Source organism: Nesoenas mayeri, assembly GCF_963082525.1.
Source record: "Nesoenas mayeri genome assembly, chromosome: 3".
In the NCBI taxonomy this organism is placed as follows: domain Eukaryota; kingdom Metazoa; phylum Chordata; class Aves; order Columbiformes; family Columbidae; genus Nesoenas; species Nesoenas mayeri.
Genome location: NC_137544.1, coordinates 96,857,420 through 96,877,036, shown reverse-complemented (window position 1 = coordinate 96,877,036; position 19,617 = coordinate 96,857,420). Strand labels below are relative to the sequence as shown.

Below are 19,617 nucleotides of genomic sequence, written 5' to 3'. Positions count from 1 at the left end.
CACACCACACACTGACTCAGCCCATGTCCCCTTCCCACCCCAAAGCAGCCACCCCTTCTCATAAGCCAGCACCGGGCACTACCTGCTGCGCTCTGCCAGCTCCTTCTCCCACGAGAGGTGGCAGCAGCGGCAAGCGGAACACAGCAGATATGTGCCAGAAGCTGGTTTGCTTCAGGGTTTATTTTGGGTTGAGGTTTTGCTTTGTTTTAGATCAAACTTGATCAGTTATGGTAAGATGTATCAGGCATACAATTATTCCTGTAACCCTGCCTTGCCGTCCTGTAGTGTTTTAGGATGACGCAGGTTGATTTATTAGGGACAGCACAAGAGAGTCAAGAAGCAAGTCAGTCTCTCAACAAAAATATTCTTGGCTTTTTTTCTGAGACTGAAGAGGAAACAAGAATTATGTTAAGGTAAAGGTTAAATGTCTAACTATAATACACAAATGTTTCTGCACAAAGCACAGCTGTGGGCTGAGAGACAAAATCTAACATGACTTCACCATGTAAACATTAGACAAGCATAGGGCAGAACCTGCATTTCTCAGGTGTCACCAAGCTCCGACAATAACCATCGGAGAAATACTAATGAAGAAAACAGGGACTGTGTAGACAGATACTTATCTGGGCACTTTGGGTCATGTCCTGACATTAAGCAGATTACCAGGGCAGGAGGCAAAGCCAACATGGCCAGAATGCAGCACGTTAGAACTGGGCACACAGCATCCAAGCTCCTACTGACAAACCTAGGTAATTTGGCAACTTGTTGATCAATACCACGGCAGTTCCCCAAGCTGCTGGCACTCACCTTTGGCTGTGACCACCTCAGACACCATCTGGGAAGGACAATATATTAAAAAGTGCTGCAGTGGAGAAAGCCACAGGCACACAAAAGGATACATCCCCAGGATAACTGCTTCAAGGCATTTGATAGGCAAGGACTCCCTGGTCATTTCTTTTGCTGTTTCCATTAACCTAGGGCAGAAACAAAAAGATTTTCAGTCAGAGCAGTTGACAGGAATCAAAGTGTCCTCTCATGCACCAAGAGACAGGTGCCTCCAGTTCTTATCTCAGCAAGCACAGGTGAACTTGATTCTCCTCTTCAGCGATTTGTCAGAGCCCTGTTGACTTTTGGAGGATGACTGGAAAGAAAATTAAAAAAAAAGAAGGTGTTTGGCATCCCAGCGCCTTTCAGCCTCTGAAGATGGATTGGAGGAATGCAGTCCTCTCTGCCTCTCCCAGCAACTCTACGAGCATCAGTTCTGAATGTAACACAAAGCCCTGCTGAGCTGCAAAAGCTGGCAATCATGCAAGGTCCCATATCAGGACCAAGTTTAGCTTATTTTCAAAACAACCCTAGCTCTCCTCTGGAAAAAAAAACAGGAGTGAGAGGATGGTGACATGATGGCCCCCTGAAGGCTAAAAATGCCTCTGTGAGCCTATAGCTGTAGGCGCAGACAAGAATTTAATGCATTTTTTACTGATGTCTGCTCTGCAGAATATTATCACCACAGACACACCACTGCAAGCTGAGCTATCATCTTGCTGCTGCTCCCCACCTCCTGTGGAATGGGAAAGTGGTAAAAAACATGGTATTTCCAGCAGAGGTACAGAAGGCTGTGCATGCCCAGGATCTTGCAAGTGCACAAAGTTTAGTTACAATCTGGACCCTTATGTTTGGAGTAGAGTTATCTGACAGGAACACCACACGAGAAACAAGGAACCTAATCTTAGCTCAGCTGAGAAAGCCACTGTGCCAGACTGACACCACACCATCAACCAGCTAGGTATCCTATCCCCTTCCACAAAGGGCCTCAAATCCTGGAGAGCTGTTTTTTAATTTATTTTGGGGTTTTTTTTCTTTAAAAAAAAAAGCTAAAAACCAACCCAAAGGATGACTTCTATTTTTAAGTCTTTTCTATGTGTATCCCTTCCCTGAGAAAAGCTTTGTAAATAGAATCCTACTCTCAGGCAACACGATATTAAATTATAAAAATATTTGTATTAGAGAAGATGATGAAAATATGCATTTGAATCCATTAGAGCTTGTTTTTCCCCACTAATTCACCCACTTCATGCGTTTTAAACCTAGTATTGACTGCAAATGGCAACACCGCTTCCACCGCTATTACAGCCTGTCACAGCCATTCCATGTCCCATTTATCCAAGTAAGAAATTATGTTTTCATTTGTAAACAACTGCTCTTTACACTCTGCCTGCAGTACAGAAGACAAATTAAAGAGTTAGCTGTCCTCCATGCTCACGAGCAGCCACAGAAACCCCACTGCTGGAAGCAGTGAGCAGCCCTGGCGAGGGCACACAATGGGGCCCCTTCGTCCCAAAGTGGGTCCCCAGTGCTGGTCACAGCAGCAGCCGCTGTGAAGCCCCATCTCCATCCAGAGAAGTATTACAAACATGGGAGGTTTTCATGAACAAGATGATCCACTGAATTTCCTACATTCTAACTCCACAGGAGATGGGGGAAAGAAAAAAAAAAGGTTATGGCTGATGACAACAAGCTGGGAGGAGTGGCTGACACGCCAGAAGGCTGTGCGGCCATCCAGAGACCTGGACAGGCTGGAGAGTTGGGCAGGGAAAAATTTAATGAAATATAACAAGGCCAAGCGTGGAGTCTTGCATCTGGGCAGGAGTAACCCCAGGTTCCAGTATAAGTTCGGGAATGACCTATTAGAGAGTAGTGTAGGGGAAATGGACCTGGGGGTCCTGGTGGACAGCAGGATGACCATGAGCCAGCACTGTGTCCTTGTGGCCAGGAAGGCCAATGGCATCCTGGGGTGTATTAGAAGGGGGGTGGTTAGTAGGTCCAGAGAGGTTCTCCTTCCCCTCTACTCTGCCCTGGTGAGACCACACCTGGAATATTGTGTCCAGTTCTGGGCCCCTCAGTTCCAGAAGGACAGGGAACTGCTGGAGAGGGTCCAGCACAGGGCAACAAAGGTGATGAAGGGAGTGGAGCATCTCCCTTATGGGGAAAGGCTGAGGGAGCTGGGGCTCTTGAGCTTGGAGAAGAGGAGACTGAGGGGTGACCTTATTAATGTTTATAAATATGTAAGGGGTGAGTGTCAGGAGGATGGAGCCAGGCTCTTCTCGGTGACAACCACTGATAGGACAAGGGGCAATGGGTACAAACTGGAATACAGGAGGTTGCACTTAAATATGAGAAGAAACTTCTTCTCAGTGAGGGTGACAGACACTGGAACAGGCTGCCCAGGGAGGTTGTGGTGTCTCCTTCTCTGGAGACATTCAAAACCCACCTGGACACATTCCTGTGTAGCCTCATAGGGGTGTTCCTGCTCTGGTGGGGGTATTGGACTAGATGATCTTTCGAGGTGCCTTCCAATCCCTAACATTCTGTGATTCTGTGATTATGAACGTGTCTCAGAGGCAAGAAAAAGCTCAAGTTGTAAAGCTTCAAAGCCATTTAGTGTGGTATATGACTAGACCATTATCTGAGGGATGGGGCCAGCACCTTCTCCCCATGTCTACACCTCCGCTGATCCTGCTACCAGCAGGCAAACAGTAACCGCACTGGAGCCTGCAGCATCAGGGCTTCTCACATCTGCATTTATAAGCTCAATGCTGTCATGATTTCAAGGTGTTGTCAGCATGGAGATAACATTAACGGCTCCACAGCCAGGGAGGGAGTCTTCAGAGTAATTGGCCTAAATGAGCAGTCAAATTATTACTGACTTATCTGTCACAGCAACACTCACGCTATTTAAATATCAAGTTGTATTTAACACACACTCTGTTCGCAAGGCACATAGGCGCTGGTTCTGAAGCACAGCTCTCCAGAACACTATATGGTTATTAAGATAGATTTAAATTGAACAGGAAAGACATTTTCCTTGCTTAAAAACACACTGCCTGCTAGTGCACAGGTACCAGAGCTGTCCCTTCTGAGGCTGGCACGACCCCTCTGTTCCCCTTCATGGCATCATTGGATAGCCAGGCTGGGAAGGGCCCCGGGAAGCCCTCCAGTCCCACCTGCTGCTCAAAGCACCGGGCTCCAGGAGCTGCAGCAGCTGTGCGGTGTCCACCTGTCACCTGTAAACTTGGAGATGGCCATGGCCTCCGGACCAAGAGGGTGATGAGGATCTGTGCCAGGGGAGCATTGGTCAAGAGCCATCACCAATGACCAGCAAACAGGCATTCATCTGCAGCCACAGGGCACATCGTGCCCTCACACACATCCATCCCAGCATCCTGGGGAATACTCTGCAAACAGTTCGCTTTTTCCCCTGTGTTTGCAACACAGACCACAGGGTTTATGTGGATGACCCAGTTCAATAACCACTGAGAGAGTCTTTCTTCTGCTTTTTAAGAAGGCTGAGACAAAGCATGGCCTTAAACCCATATTTGTGTATCTGGAAGCAGAGCCTCTGGAGAATCCCCAAGCCATCACTCTGCCCAAGGTAGCATAAACCAAATCTAAATCACTCCTCACAGATAATTCTTCAACCTACTTTTAACTGGTTTCTCAAAGACTCAGGAGCCCACAAGTTAATCTTACGCTTAACCTTGCATCTAAGAAGGTCCTCTACTGTTTAAATTAAATCTTTCCTTTTTGGCAATTCAAATCAGAAGCTATTTCTGCCATCCACAGTGGTCATGGAGACCATGTGTTTTCTCTTGCAACAGACATTTGTATATGCGACAGGCTGTGATCTACCCTCTCCTCTGTAAACATGAGAAAGCAGACACAGTTTCATTGTTTTGTTTCTGTTTGTTTGTTTTCTTCTTTTTAATCCCCCTCTTCCTCTCATCCCAAACCTTCCCTTCGGTCATGTTTTCTACATGGCAACTTGGGCTTTCCTTTTAGACTCTCTTCAACTGACTTGCATTTCACTGTCCTCCAGCTGCACCCACCACACCAATTCAAACAGACCAATTTCCTTCTGCATCCAATTTTCAGTGAATGTCTGTGTTGTTTTGGTTTTGTTTTTTAACATCAGCTCTGTCTGTGCAAAAGTAGCCTTTCGCTCTCCATTGTGTAGTCCCACAGCTGCGTATTCCCAAATCCCTTCTCTATATTTGCCTTCACTCATATACCTCCTATTTGTTCCAGCCCAGCTCTCTCTTAACCTTTGAGATCACTCTGAATCCCAATTCCACCTTGCAAAGCCCTGTCACCTTGTCCAGGTGCAAACAATTAGTCTTATCCATGCCCTTAAAGAAAAAACACGGACCTGGGACAGAGATTGAACACCTCGGCTCACAAACACTGCTAGGCAAGTGCAAGCTATTGGTAAATTCCCACTTTCTAAGTGCTGCTTTTCACTTGGTTCGGTCCTTTTGTCAAAATAGTTGTATGCAGACCAGAAGTCCCTGCCTTATCTAGAGGTCGCCAAAAGCCACACTGAAGCAAAAAACTATCACAACCACAACTGCTTCCTGATTGAGAAAAGCTCTTACACTCTGATAATTCTCATGAAGAAACCACGCCAAGCTGAATTCATGTTGCCTATCACTTAGCACGTTGTTATGGTCCAGACACTTGCTTATTTGCCCTAGCATTTTTCCTGAAACTGCAGGTAAACTCAAGTAGTTCCTCAACTTATCTTTTCCCTATTTTTTTTTCTTTTTTTGAAGACTGGTGTCTTTGCCTTCACCAGTTTCCAACAAGAAACCTCCCCATATCCTCCAATGGTTTGTAGGTTAGTTGTCAGTTCTCAAAGAGAGTACCCAGCTCTTTCAAAAACAACTCATTACAAGTGCTCTTTGACTTGTCCCTTGTTCTTTCACTCTGAAATTCTTACCATGCTGTCTCAGATGTTAATTGTGACCATAGATGCTGCACCACTAAACTTGTGAATTAATATTTAAGGAAGGGGGAAAGGACTAAAAAGCAGCACCAAGCAGGGTTTGTTTCCAGGTTTTTAACCTTTTCCAGTTATCAGAACAGACCCCACACATATGATACTCTTAAAGCAGTACTTTTCCATCTCATATCACAGTTAGCTGGGAACTAGCCCAAAGCCACTCTCTCCACAGACCCCAGTAAGCATGGGGGCTGCCCAACTCTTCCAGTAACTTGAGGGAGACAGCTACAAGTCAAAAAGAAGCATCCTGCGGCTTCCCTATTTGTGGCATTTACAGCACTGTCTGCCAGGCAGGGCTCTATTCCAGACCACAGTGAACAATTCTGACTCTAACAAACAGGCTGCATGCTCCTTCCTTGAGACCTAGTCTTTGACAAATCGCGATATTTCCTTCTAAGTTAACACAAATTTCTTTCAATGTTTTCGGAATCCCACCTGGATTATCCCCCTTGCTTTCTGCACTAAAAGAAGGCCCACAGAGGAGATGGGTTTGCATCTTTTAGATGATTTCTGTTTAACGTGGCGGTGACTGCAGTCATCTCAGGGGAAATATTAATTCCTTTTGCTCTCAGATTTTTATCCAGGACACCCAATCTCAAATACAGATTAGGAAAAGCTTTAAACTTTCAGCATGCCCAAAACTGGAGGATTTCACCAGCTGGTACCCACCATGCTGGAGTCACTTCAGAGATGACCATGCTTAGGAGGAGAGGTTGTGCCCATTACCTTCAGCAGAAAGACTCCTACAGACTTCAGTAAAATTTGTATTAGTGAGATCCTCCAGCACATTTTCCACAAAGTTTTCCTTTCCCCGGCCCCTGTACTTGCAAGTGGTCCACAAAATCTCCCTCTCCCAAGTTTTTCTAAGGCTCCTGACAGTTTCCCAATGAAGCCAAAAGAAAAGTGAAAGACATCAACAGGAGCAAAAGGAGATAAAACAGCAGAGCAGCCACTGCTCTCGTGAATCTTCTCAAAACCAGTTTGTTTCAATGCCAAAAGCACTTATACCACATGCTGAACATAGCACCATATCTGTAACATTCTCCCTTTGTGCAAGAGAGAAGCAGATGTTCAAATGGCTTCTGCAGTCTATTGTCTGGAAATGGTATGAGCCCATTTTTCTTTACAGCCCCATCACGGTTCCTTAATAACATGGTGTGTTGAAACAATATTATTTTCCATCCCCTCCCTTCGCTGTTATTTGGTTGCACCGTTCCCATGTGACTGCTTCTATCACACTCTTTTATGGCCATTGATTACTCATTATATCTGCAGTCACTGAATGTCTCTCCATCTTCACAGAGCAGCTTCTGAGCTGTAATTTCTCAAAGCCCCCAGGACCTACCCAAACATCGGGTTTTGCTTCAGTCATAGGTCCCGCTGATCAGCTGCCACTTAACTGAAGGAAAGAGAACAATATCCCACCTATGTACAACCTCTCCAGATATTCTGTGGGTGACAAAGCTGTCTGTTCTTCATTGTGGCTCACATCTGCATCCTAGAATAGAAGCTTGCAGAAAGCTTATGGCTCCTTGTAAAGCCTGTAATAAAAGTTTGTTGGCATTGAAGTCACAGTTACACATATTACTAGATATCCAGAAATCCATTTTTGTTCTAAAGCTCGTACATGATCTAAGCTTGGAAGTTTAGAAGAATGGCTATTTCAGCTAAAAGTACCATTTTTTCAATCAGACCGGTTGTACTGACAAAAGCTGTAAGATAGGTTTTGCCAGCATACTGCTGCATGGAAAAAGGAAAATCAGCCATATAGGTGTCTGAAACACTCGTACCTTGTGCATACTCACATCACATGTGTACTACGGATCAGTGGAGCTGCACGCCATAGGATGCCCTGTAGCTGCCCAGTACAAAAGGGTACTTGACGAAGCCTGTGTGACAGACAATGCCCTGCACGAGGATACCTGTATACTCTACTAGCAAACACTCCTATAGTGGATGTAGTTACACCTGTAAATCTGGATTTTATGCTAGTACAGCAAGACCCAGCGAGGTAAGATGAATTTTCAGACACGGTTTGCCAGTGCAACAGGAACACCATGCACAATTTGCAGGATCACGGCTCTCCCACCCGAATCACACAGCTACACCAACAGAAATCTAACATTTTCAAAAGTGTTAGCTGCAGTCTAGACAAATCCACAGGGTGTCTGGCAGTCTAGATGCAAGTTGATAGCTAACAGTCGTCTTTTCTTAAGAGAGACTGTAAATCCTGAATTATAGCAAACCTGTGTCCCTTAATGTTATGAGTTCCTATAGATAATTTAGGCTGCTTCTTAAGTACAGCTAAGCATTTTTATTTTCTCATGCATCACACCGATGCTGACAGTAAATCTCTATAATATCTAGTCCTTCCTCTGTAATAGAAAAACTCATTAATATGCCCCAGCTGCTTTGGGACACTTTCACATAAATTTATGAATATTCAATTTCCATCTAGTGCTCAGCTTCTTTGTGTCCAGCCACTGCTCTTTGAAGAGAGGCTGCCAAAGTTCTCATAATACTTTCATTAGCTTTGAGCCCACATATTATGTTTAATATCGGCAAATCACAGCTCTGGGGACAGCCTCAATTTCCAAGAACTGGTGGCAACTGGAGGTGCTCAGCATCTTGCCTGATCAGCTTGCGAATACAAACTTCATCTCTCAGCAAGCGAGGCCATTCACATCACGGAAACTTGCTCAGAGCAGCACTTGTCGCCTCAGCACAAGACACCTGTTGTCACCATGCCACAAGCAGATTTCTTGCAAAGTAGAACACACCTTCCAGCACAAAACTTGCAGGTGTGGGTGATTTTTCACCTCTGATGAAAACTCTTCCGGCAGCAGAAGAACAAATTGCCCAGGACAATGGCAAGAAAGATAACTTCAGCTGGTATGAACAGCCACGTACCCCAGATGAAAGAAAGGAAAGCCTTTAGGGACACCTCAACATTACAGGGTGATCAATGCATTGTTCCCCTTCTCAAAACTGGAGAAACCAAGACAGGGCAAGCACTCAAGCCTTACTGCAGCAAGACAGGATCTGGGCAGCTAAGCGTGCTCCTGACAGCTTAGTACTCCTAGCACTCTCGTCCATCAAGTCAAGCAGCACAGCAGCACAGGTCTTAGGACTTAGCACTGTGCAAGTCCAGCAAGCACCAGGTGCAGGTAACTGTGCCTGGCAAGCTGGATGCAGCTGCCCTGAGCGGTTGGACCATTCCCAGGGGCACTCTCCTTAACTGTGCCACCACATACCAAGTCACTTACAGGAGCCCTAAGAGCAACTGGACAAGGAGAGAAGTCAGACATGATTCCTCAAGCAAACACTAAGGCAGGGTGAACAGAGGAAACAGCACCACTTTGGAGAGGATCCAAAGCCATGTGTGCATCTCCAGCTGTGAACAATATATTGGTTCCGTTCCAGGAAGGAGTATTGTCCTCATAAGCCAGGCTTTCATCCAGCCCCAGAGGACACCGACCTTTCAAGTGGTGAGCGCTGAGCACAATTCATTTTCATCCTCCACTTCCTCAGGAAAAAAAAGTAATGGGACAAATTTAAAAACGAGTGACCAGCCTGAAAATTGGTTTGAGCTTCTGTAAACTCATCTATCATTCAAGGCACAAGACTTCTTCTAAACTAGTTCCACTAGTGTAGTGAACATGACACAGAGGAAGAAAGTGGGAAGAATTGCTGTCAGCGAGATGAAAACCTGAAGCACCAAGCTGGGATGGGAACTGGAATTTACAGTGATAGACCATTAGATTAATGACAGACAGCTAGGGAGAGCTAGAGACAGGCCTGTCTACAGGAGTAATTATATTCTGCCCATTTAAATTTCACCCTAAAATAAAAGCATAATGTTATCAACACCACTCCCCACCCTAATTTGCTAATTTACTGGGTCCAGTTAAAGAGCTATCCCTAAGTATGATGCAGTTCTTACATGCAAGGGATCCCAGCTCTCTGTTGTCAGGGTTCCTGAGCACACGTTTGTACTTGTATTGTACAACACTTTGCCAACCAGCACATGAGTTCACCACAGGGAAGGAATGGCAAGATAAGCAGCAATGGGACGAACAAGGCCATGACTTACATGGTCCACTGTGATCCTCCTCCAGGGGAAAGGACTGCGCCTGAGACAACATCAAAATTCTCACAACATTTTCCACAGTTGATCTCTTCCTACCATCAAAGGGCATTATAACACAACCAGAATATCAGGACTTATATATAGTTTCCACAAAAACAGCCCAGCCCTCCCAACACCAACAAGTGAGAAACGAGTTTTCCCAAGCCTGTGCATTCAGCTTTGGCCTGCAGCTACGCAGGCTGCTGAGCAACACCAGCCTTCCACTTGCTGGCCCTTGATGCCACCTGACGTCAAGCTGGGACCCTTCTTGCGAAGGAGTTTTGACCTTGCCAGAGCAGCCGTGGCACAGGGGAAACAGCCCTCCCATGCCGTGGTGCCACAGTGCTTCGTGCCAGCTGATCAGCTTGGGCATTTCGGTGGGAGGAGGACACTAGACCACTGCCAGAGACACTTACCCACTTAGAGGTCTGGTTTTTCTAATCTCGAAGAACTGTGTTCCTGTGTGATTGTATCTGAAATTTGTCTGGTGAAGGAAAGTCACATCAACAGTCAAACAACAAAATAACAATGCTTAAAAGGTGAATTTCAGTTCTGATTTCCTGTTTAAACACAAAACAAACAGTAGAAACACTAACTCTCAGAGGTGAAACCCTGGCATATGAAATAAAGCAATTTTTTCACTTGTCTTTTTATATTACATTAACCGGCATTAAGTGGAGAGTCAAGCAAAGAGGCTTGTTGTGTAAAACAACACTTGAACTTCGCATTTGAGGGTTCTTAATTCTCTTTTCCTCCAGGTCCCAATCACTATTAGGTTACAAGTTTGAAAAAACCAAAAGTCTCCCATTTGGGCAAGAGGAAGCTTTTATAGTCCACCCAAACCAATCAACATCATTCATGCTTTGAAATAAGTTATTTCCTTTGTAAGTTTTTAACTCAGCCACAGAGCTCATATACGACCTGTACACCAAGAGCTCAGCAGGTGCATCCACTTACATCAAGGGAATATAAATCATTCTCTAAAAAATGCAATGCGCTTGAAATGGAAATAACCAGCTAAGTGCAATTCAAGAACATTACTTAACTCTGTGAGCACAGGAGAAAAGTTCATCGCCAAGGATGTCAGCAGACAAGTCACCCATCTACCAAACCTCAGCAGCACTGGCCTAGGAGTGCAAGAGACCACACAGCAGCAGCATCACTAAAAGCAGCCTCTTCCCTGCTCCTTGACTGCAGTAACGCAGTATATCAGACCAGGAAACACATCTGTCCAGTAAAAACAAACAAAAAAATCCCAACAACAACAACAACAACAACAAGAGATATCACACCACCCGCTTACTTTTGCTAGGTTGTTTTTCCAGCTGAATCTGTTCCCCCAGCCACAAGAACATTCACACCAGCAAAATTATGGTGGTGATACCAGGGCAGAAATAAGTGACCCCCTGGAGGCAAAGGGTACCTTGTGAGGCATAAACAGCACAGCTGCTGGCTGTATAACCACAGTCTAAATAAAAACTCCAGCTCACACCAGGATGCTCTGAACTGACTTCAAATAGAGTTCAGAGTTCTCCAGAAACGAAACTTTGCTTCTCTCCTGCCTTCAAAACCTAATTCATGAGGCCCTTTCAGAGTGCTCTCAACAAAGCCTCTCAGAGGAAGCCCAGATCCTGTTCCCCAACACACTTTGAAGCTTTTTCTGAACACAGACCCAACCCCTATGCCTGCTCCTGCTACGCAGTAGTGCACAGGATCTCAAGACGTCTGGAGGTGGAGGGGGGAATTTTTGGAGCTCCGCGTGACATGGCCTCTTCTCCAACATGAACCCACTGAGGAGCGAGCCTCTCGTGCTGGACAAGTGGCCAACACACGGCAGAGAAATGCGCCATCCCCCTGCAGAGCAGGCTGGCCCCAGCCTCCCTCCCCACAGCAGCTGCTGCTGCTCAGCCCCCCACTGCCGCCTTGATCCCAGCCCCTGCTCCCCAGCAGGCGAACCGCGCCTGCTATTTTTGGATGCTCTTCCAGCTGCCACCCATATCCTTTCTTAATCCTTACCAGGCCTTTGCATTCATTCCTCATCCCTGCCGCTTCCCCACACACACTCAAAAAGAGTGATTTTATAAAAAAGGAAAACAGAGAGAAGAGCAGTATCTGGGCCAGCAATCATCTCATCTGACATCTGTCAGCAGTGGAAATGGTCAGGTATTACACATGGGGAAGGGATGGGGAGGTGGGATAAACGTGTACATCTCCGATGAACCCCCCAAGTGAGGTGGGACATCTGGAAGGGGGGATTCCTTTGGTCAGTGTCTGTGCCACAGGCAAGTCTGCCCACTTCAGGGTCAGGACAGCTGCTTGTGCCCCTCACCCTAATGACAAGAATCCCTGGTGAGCTGAGCATGCAGGCAGTCCTCAGGGCGCCCATAGGGGCTGCCAGAGCAGAGGGAGAAAGGGTTTGCCACAATACGGGCTCTCCCTGAGTCACTTCAGGATGAGATGCCTCATTATGTCTCCAGGCATCATGATCTGATCACAATATCCTCATAATACAACCTCAAAATAAGCAATTCTACTCCCACCAACATCACTTCAGCTAAATTCTTCAGTATCATTTAACGTTAATTACACCTCTCAGAGGACTGCTGTGACAAGCTCAGTGCTGCAGATTCACAAGTCCTCAGAGGCGTCCTTTCACCCCGCAATGATCCCAAACCCTTGTGACCAGCTAGTGCTTCAGTAAAGCCCCAGTTAATTCATGCTGGCCACAAGCCAGCCTTCTCTCTGGAGACCACATGCTGGAGAAGGATACTGCAGCATCTTCATGTAGGTCTGTATTGCCTGGAGCCATTCCGGGATCGACATGGAGAGCTTGTAGTTTGGCACTGGTGGCACTGAGGGCTGGACACACAAAAAAGATAAAGAGGTTAGACAGTTACCGCTCCCTGCAGAGTGGATAAGTGATTGACTCCGGCAGCAGCATGCGCTTAGCGCAACACAAAGCGGCAGCACAGATGGCTAACACGCCACGTGAACTCAAGCACTGGGCGAAGTCATCCCACCCAAAATGGGCTGCCCAAGCACCGGAGCCAGCCTGTCCCTGCTAGTGCTGGGAAGCCATGGCAGGCCCCCACCATGGCAGGCTGCTCGCCCCAGCCACCACCGTCCCCCAAACACTGCCCTGTGTGAGCAGGCAGTCCAGCACAGAAGGCCAATGCTCCCCATTTTTCCCCTCTAGCACAGGGCAGTTTGGACGAGGAGAGTCCCAGCACTGGCTCTGCTGTCCTCCCTCCCCCAAAAAGCCCTTTCAAGTCTAATTTTTGGTTTCCTCTACCATGAGAGAAAGATAAAAGGAGACAAGGACCCCAAGCTGTGTAATTTCCCATCTGCTGCATACCAGCAGCACACTTGCTGGGTAAGGAGCAAGTGATACCTGGAAGACCACCTGGGACCCAGATATTTAATGATATTAAGAAACTTAAAGATATAGACTGGCACCGTAATGGGATTTTTCCAAAATCTCATAAGACATCTGCTTGTGCCTAAGCACTTTAAGAAGCTGGGTCCTCAAGCCATATTTAATCCCCACAGCTACGTGGCTCATGAGCCTGTAACCACGCAGGAAAGGGGCAGAGCCTTGTCCCATGTCCTGTTAATTTATGGGTGAGACTGCAATGTGTTAAACCAGGCAGTGTGACCAAAAAAGTTAGTCCAGTTCTCACAAACATAATCGAGGAGACAGTTTATTTAAATATTAATGCAGACCCCAATTCAGGAACCAGAAGCCACGATGAAAGGTGCAGAGGAAAGTGTGCAGCACCTGTGGGCCCATGACATTGGCAGAATAGTTTGAAGATTATAAAGTAAAAAATGACTGCTCTAAAGACACTTCAAGTCAGCAATTACAGATAAGAAAAGCAAGTTGAGGTGGTAAGGGTCACCTCTGCCCCACTAACTTCCCTCTCCAGTTCCCACCTCCACTGTGACAGAGGGATTGCATGTTTGCTTCAGAGAGCAAGCACCACGTGTAGATAGTTACTACAGTTGAAAAGTAAATATGCCTTGGAGAAGGGAAAAAACCCAAAATAGAGACTCCTACGTTACTGGCACACAGAAATGTATTTTAAGTGGCAAGGAGACAGATGGCCAGGCCTCCAGCACGCTGCCGCCATCCTCAGCACCTCATGGGAGACAACTGGTTGTCTCTCTGAACAAGCGAGAGTTACAAGCAAGGTTCATTAATGCTTCTTAATCACAATTTCCACAAATAGACTCTTAATTAGAGGCATTTTTTTGGTTTCACAAGTTCTTTCTGCCCCCAGCCCCTTTGGTCTGTAGGAGTTATTCAGCCATCCCTCCTGAACTCAACGCAACAGACGGGGCTGGAGTTTCAGGAGCAGCAAGCAGCTGAAAGAGGGAATTAAGGCAGGCTGGTCAAACCCTTCCAGTTGGAGTAATTCCTGCTCTGATATAAACACTGGGAAGAAACTCTATGTGCCTGCACAGCACATACACAACATGCCACACCAAGGCAACGGCAGTCCCAGCCAGCAACAGGCCTGGCTGCTGCAGAGCAGCTGGGGGGACAGCACCCATTTCCCAGCCCTCCATGCCCTCATCCAGCATCCCATAGGGGCTGCAACATGTGAGGGATGCAGCCCTTGCTGTAACCCACAGTGGTCACCCTCATCATGGGGGTCAGCTTTGGACCTCCAGGCGAGGTGTTTCACCATCGCCAAGGCGGAGGATGATCATGTCAGCCATCGGGAAATGCTCAAGTAAAGAAAGTGGGGTTTTCCCAATGGCTGACCCATATCCCATAACCTGTCTTTTAAAGTTACCTCGGCAAGCCTGCCGAGCCAGGAGGCCCAAGCCCCTCAAGATCTCAGGCAACAAGGGAGAAGCAGCCATCGGTCTTCCCCAGGCAGGAAGGTGCCCTGCTCTCCTCAGCCCAGCGCTGGGCAGGCAGTACTGTGCACCACGCTGCCAGGCAGTGGAGAGCCACCCGCCGCTCCCACCCCCTCCAAACAATACCCCTTTTCTGACCGAAAATTCCTGCTCTGGCTAGAAGAGGGCACAATATCACACACAGAGTAAAGTGGGATGTTGTTGCAGTTGGGGCTGCAGCCCTCCAGCTACCGCTGCACGTCCCAGCGCAGCAGCCAGCAAGGGTTTGTAGCAGGATGCCAGAGCCTCTGAGAGGAAATGCAGACACAGCACTACAGACCAGGAATTCATAAAGTGAGTGAAATTCAGAGACCAGGCAGATGAAAGGACCTTGACCCAGTATCAGTATTTCCAAGCAGCTGCAGCACAAGACCCTGCGGCAGAGCTGGAGACCATCATCCCACGGCTGGAAACGCTGTAGTTTCAATTAACCACAGACATCCTGTGTCAAACTCTTCCTGCCTGACTCCACTGTGTCTCATTTAATGACCAGAAAGCTATTTTCTGCGAGCTCACCCTACACTGATACTTAGGGTGGATAAAGATGGCAGGCTAAAGCCCTCAAAGCTGGTGAGAGGTTTAATTCATTAAGATCTGCAAGTATCTCCAAGATCACAGGCCACATAAAGGACTGCACAGCCCTTCCAAACCAGGAGCCTGCACCCTTCTCAGAGCTCAAGACAAAAGTCAGAGGTGGGGAGTGCAACGAAGGGACCCTCTCAGGTTCCAAAACTGCCTCCCTTGCAGACAAGCCAGCTTTTTGTGAGGCCTCTTTCTCTCAGGAGAGATGCACCCCTGCAGTTTGCATTTGTTCCAGTAAGGACAGCCTTGCTGATACAGTAAGAAGCTACTTACCGCCCTGTGCATATGATCACTGAGGCTAATACCAAGATGATTAGAGCAATCAAGTGGAGCTTCTTGGGAAGGGGATGAAAACTCTCTCCCATCACTAGGGATTAAGAACAGATCAGATGCAAAAATGGAGCAGTTGCACACACTACTTGCTCAGCCTCTGCCAACTACTAATACAAGTGGATTACAAGCCATCCTCTCACAGGCACAAGTTTCTCTCATAGCTCCAGATCAGCATCACTTGGTCTTTTGCAGAGTGCCACATACCCAGCAGCACAAGCTAAATAAAGAAGCTGTACCATTATTTAAGGAACAACTCTCACCTGACATTCCTACTCTGACCCAGAAATTAACATCACAATTTCAGCAACCCACCACCATTTTGTAGCAAACAAACCTGCTTCTACCCTTCATTTGCTCACCTGAGCTCTGTTGGCATTAGTAAGGACCAGGTATCCCTCAAACTATGCTGTGAACCCAGAGGTCCCAGGCTTAGCCAGCAAGAGCTAATTAGTCACAAGAGACACGAGGCCCTTCTGCCCTTGAAGAAGTTAATCACTTCAACAGGGAGTCTGCTGGTGGGCAGTGCCAGAGGAACTCAGTACAACTCTTTCACAGCACCCTCCACCAATCAAGAACCAGTAGCTAACAGTGAATTATTTACCCAAGGAGATTTCAAAACATTTTTCCTCCTATCCAGCTTCAGTACATGCAATGGAGCGTCAACCTTGTGCTTCAACACTGAGGAAGAAACCATGGTCAATATTCTCCAGGGCACGCCGGTGGGCGGCATGCCAGTGTGTCGAAGCCACGGGCATGTCTCTCACCAGATGCTTCATCAGCAACTATGGGTATCACCAGGAAAATCACATGCTTTAGAGCTGGGAGAAGGAAATCGAGTTCAGTATGAGTTTTGCCACCCCATAATACCAAGCAGATCTGCAGGCTGTTTAGGCTAGTGTAAACTGGTCATGCTGCTGAAATTATTTCTGCCCTCTCCTTGCCCCTTCATTTCTACCTCAAGTGCTTGTGCAAGTAGGAGATGAACTACACTAGGGAACCACAAACAGACTCAGCAAAACCAGATTAGTCTTTAGCTGAACCTGTTCCCCCTTCCAAACAAAGGCTGGTGCCAGCATGAGGGAAGCAGAGGAACAGAGAGAACAGAGATGGCCCCTTTTGCACTTATGCTGAACTAAACATTGCAGAAGAGAGATGAAAGGCCTTTTCCGCTGCTGTCTTATTTAACAAGCGCCTTCATAAGACAGCCCTACTCAATATATTTTCAAATTCTCTGTGCACGGAAATTTTCCTCGCTACTCCACGTAAAGAACAAGCATAGATATCACTGACAACCTGGACCGTGACAACGCCAGCCCAACCAGCAGGCAAAGGGGTATGAATCAACAGCGACTTCAGCGGTCAGCTCAGACTAATGCTGCTTGGTGAGAGGAGCGAGTCAAGCTCAAAGTCTGCCGAAGCCGACAGTGTTAAAGACATTGTGATCAGTAATGCAGCGTGGTGCTGAGAAGCCTTGGAACATCAGCAGACAACAACATTTTGTTTGCTGGCTAGAGGAAAAAGAAAAGATTCGGGTCAGCCAGAACTGTTTGGAGCTTGTACCAACGAACGTACAAGACAAAAGCGTTTGGAATCCTTCCATGTACGGGAAATGAAATGTCTAAGTTTTAAATCCCTTATTAGATTTCAGGAGCAAAGCTGTGTTTTCAGAAATGCCTGTCTTCCAAAGAGCTGAGCAGAATGTTCTTTAAATTGCAACAAAGCACTTCATTCAGTCCCTGAAGATATCTTTTAATTCTCGTTTTCCCGCTTTTTCCTCCCCAAGATTAAGGAAAAAAAAAATAGAACAAAACGTTCTTCCCACGTTTCCCAAGACACCAATTCCAGCTCCTAAGCATCCCGCGGCACACACCCCCGTACCCCATTTCATGCGTTTTAGAGCTCCAGCTTTCCTCCTGCTGCCCCTCGCAGCGGGCAGGGGCCGAGAGCATCCCCAAGGGCTGAGGCGCGACACCCTCCTGCCCAGCCCTTGTGTCCCCGACACCCACAAAACTCGGCAGCCGCAGAACGTCTGGCTTGAGGCTTTACGGGAGCCCCTCTCTTTTTAAGGGGGCTTGGGGGAAACGGGGGCTTCTCCTTACCCGAGCCAGGCGGACGGCGCTCCGAATGGCCGCGGCCACGGCGCCGCCGTCGGGGTGCACCCGCTCCACGTGCCCCCACATCCGCTCCCAGGTCTGCCCGTCCATGGGGAAGCCGCTCTTGTTGACCAGGAACAGCGACCCGCCGTCCCGCTGCTCCTCCTCCTCCGAGCCGCCGCCGCTGCCTCCGCTCCCGCCGCCCGCCGCCGCCCGCGGCTGGGCGCTCCGCGACCGGCCCCCCGCCTTGCCGACCGCCGCACGGCGGGTGCTCCCGGGGCCGCCGCCGCCCGCCGCCGCGCCCGTCATGGCCCCGCGGCCATGCCCGAGCCTGGGGACGCTGCGGGGACCGCTGCCAGGAGGTGCCGCGCGGTCTTCCAGCCGCCCGGATCCTCTTTATATATATATATATATAAAATATATATATACGTGTGTGTGTACTACGTGCACGCAAAGGATGCTGAGCGCGGGGCCGGCCCCTCCCTAGCGGCGGGCGCCCGCTCGTCCCGGGCGCCCCAGCCCGGCCCCGGCCCCGCTCGGGGCGCGCCCCGCGCCGCGCTCCATGCCGCCGCGTTACCACGCTACCGGCCGCCCGCCCGCCCTCGGCGCCTTCCTATTGGTGTCCGCAACAAAGAGGGGCGGGGTCTGGGGCGCGGGACGAGCCGTGACTGGCGGAGGCGCAGACAGGAGGCGCCCCCTGCCGGACGGCGCGGGTCACCGTAGCCAGGCGGCGCGGGCTGAGCCTTTTTCTCCGGGAGCTGTCGGGCGTGGGGCCGTGCCGGGCCGGGCCCGGCCGTGCCGTGCATCCCGGTCCCCTCTGCTTAGGGGGCCCTTGAAAATCAAACCCTTCATTGAGGAGAGCTGGGCTGCTCCCTTCTTCCTAACGGAGCTGGAAAATTCATTGTTAACTAATGTTAAACTAATAGGCAGCGAGATCCCATCTTGAACACAAAGGCATCAGGGCTTTTCTGTCCGGTGGGCAAAGCAGTGTTCTAGAGCTGGGGGAGTCTCACCCTTGGCCACGGAGGGCTTAGGGGCTGGTGCTCGCCTCCCAGGGGAATAGTTCCTGGTCAAGCAGTGGGAGCATTGCGTGCCTAGCTCTCACGTAGGAGAGAGGGGACACACTGTGGCCTTTGAGTGTTTTGCAGCCGCACAGGCTGGCACAGGGCCAGGTGAGTGGTCCATGACTCAGGATGCGAGGAAGCCATCTCCCCCCCGGGGCTTTGCCGAGCCATGTCAGTGTCCTTGCAGCACCTCACGGGCAGACAACTCCCTGGCTGCTGCTGCCATCTCCACCACTCAGCTCAGTTCCCTGGTGCTTATTTCCATGCTCGGAAAGGGGTTTTTAGCTCTTTATATCAAGCACAACAGTGTCAACCTAATGCAATGCCTAGTAGAGGTGACTCCTCATCAGAAAGAAATGACAGTCTGAAAACGGTGTTCCCATCCCATCCCCAGCCCATGCACTCAGATACCGCTGCCACTCTGCTCTCCCCTGCTCCCAGCCAGGCTGGGCGCATACCTGTGCATCTCCTCAGCAGCTGCAAGTACTGACTTTCATCTCTTGCCATAAATAAATCTTTGCAGTGCCTTAATCAGCTTCCTGAAGGCTCTGGGGAACCATGGGTGTATGTTGAGTCTCTAATCACTCTCCACAGGAGTTGACGTCTCTATGAGTCCTACCAGTAATCTTGCCTGTCGCATCCTGGCTGCATGGTGTGCTTGAATCTCATAAG

The 19,617-nt window shown here is 48.5% G+C and overlaps 1 protein-coding gene across 1 annotated transcript in view; it reads right to left on the bottom strand.

The window, feature by feature from the left end:
* Positions 1–18,190, bottom strand: part of VASH2 (vasohibin 2) — a gene marked incomplete at both ends in the record, with an annotated part of 41,709 nt that extends 23,519 nt beyond the window's left edge. The window contains 4 exons of the mRNA XM_080342446.1: positions 900–974; positions 10,385–10,441; positions 12,739–12,827; positions 17,888–18,190. Coding sequence (XP_080198572.1) covers positions 900–974; positions 10,385–10,441; positions 12,739–12,827; positions 17,888–18,190 — 524 coding nt within the window. The remainder of the gene's footprint in view (positions 1–899; positions 975–10,384; positions 10,442–12,738; positions 12,828–17,887) is intronic.
* Between the last annotated feature and the right edge of the window lie 1,427 nt (positions 18,191–19,617).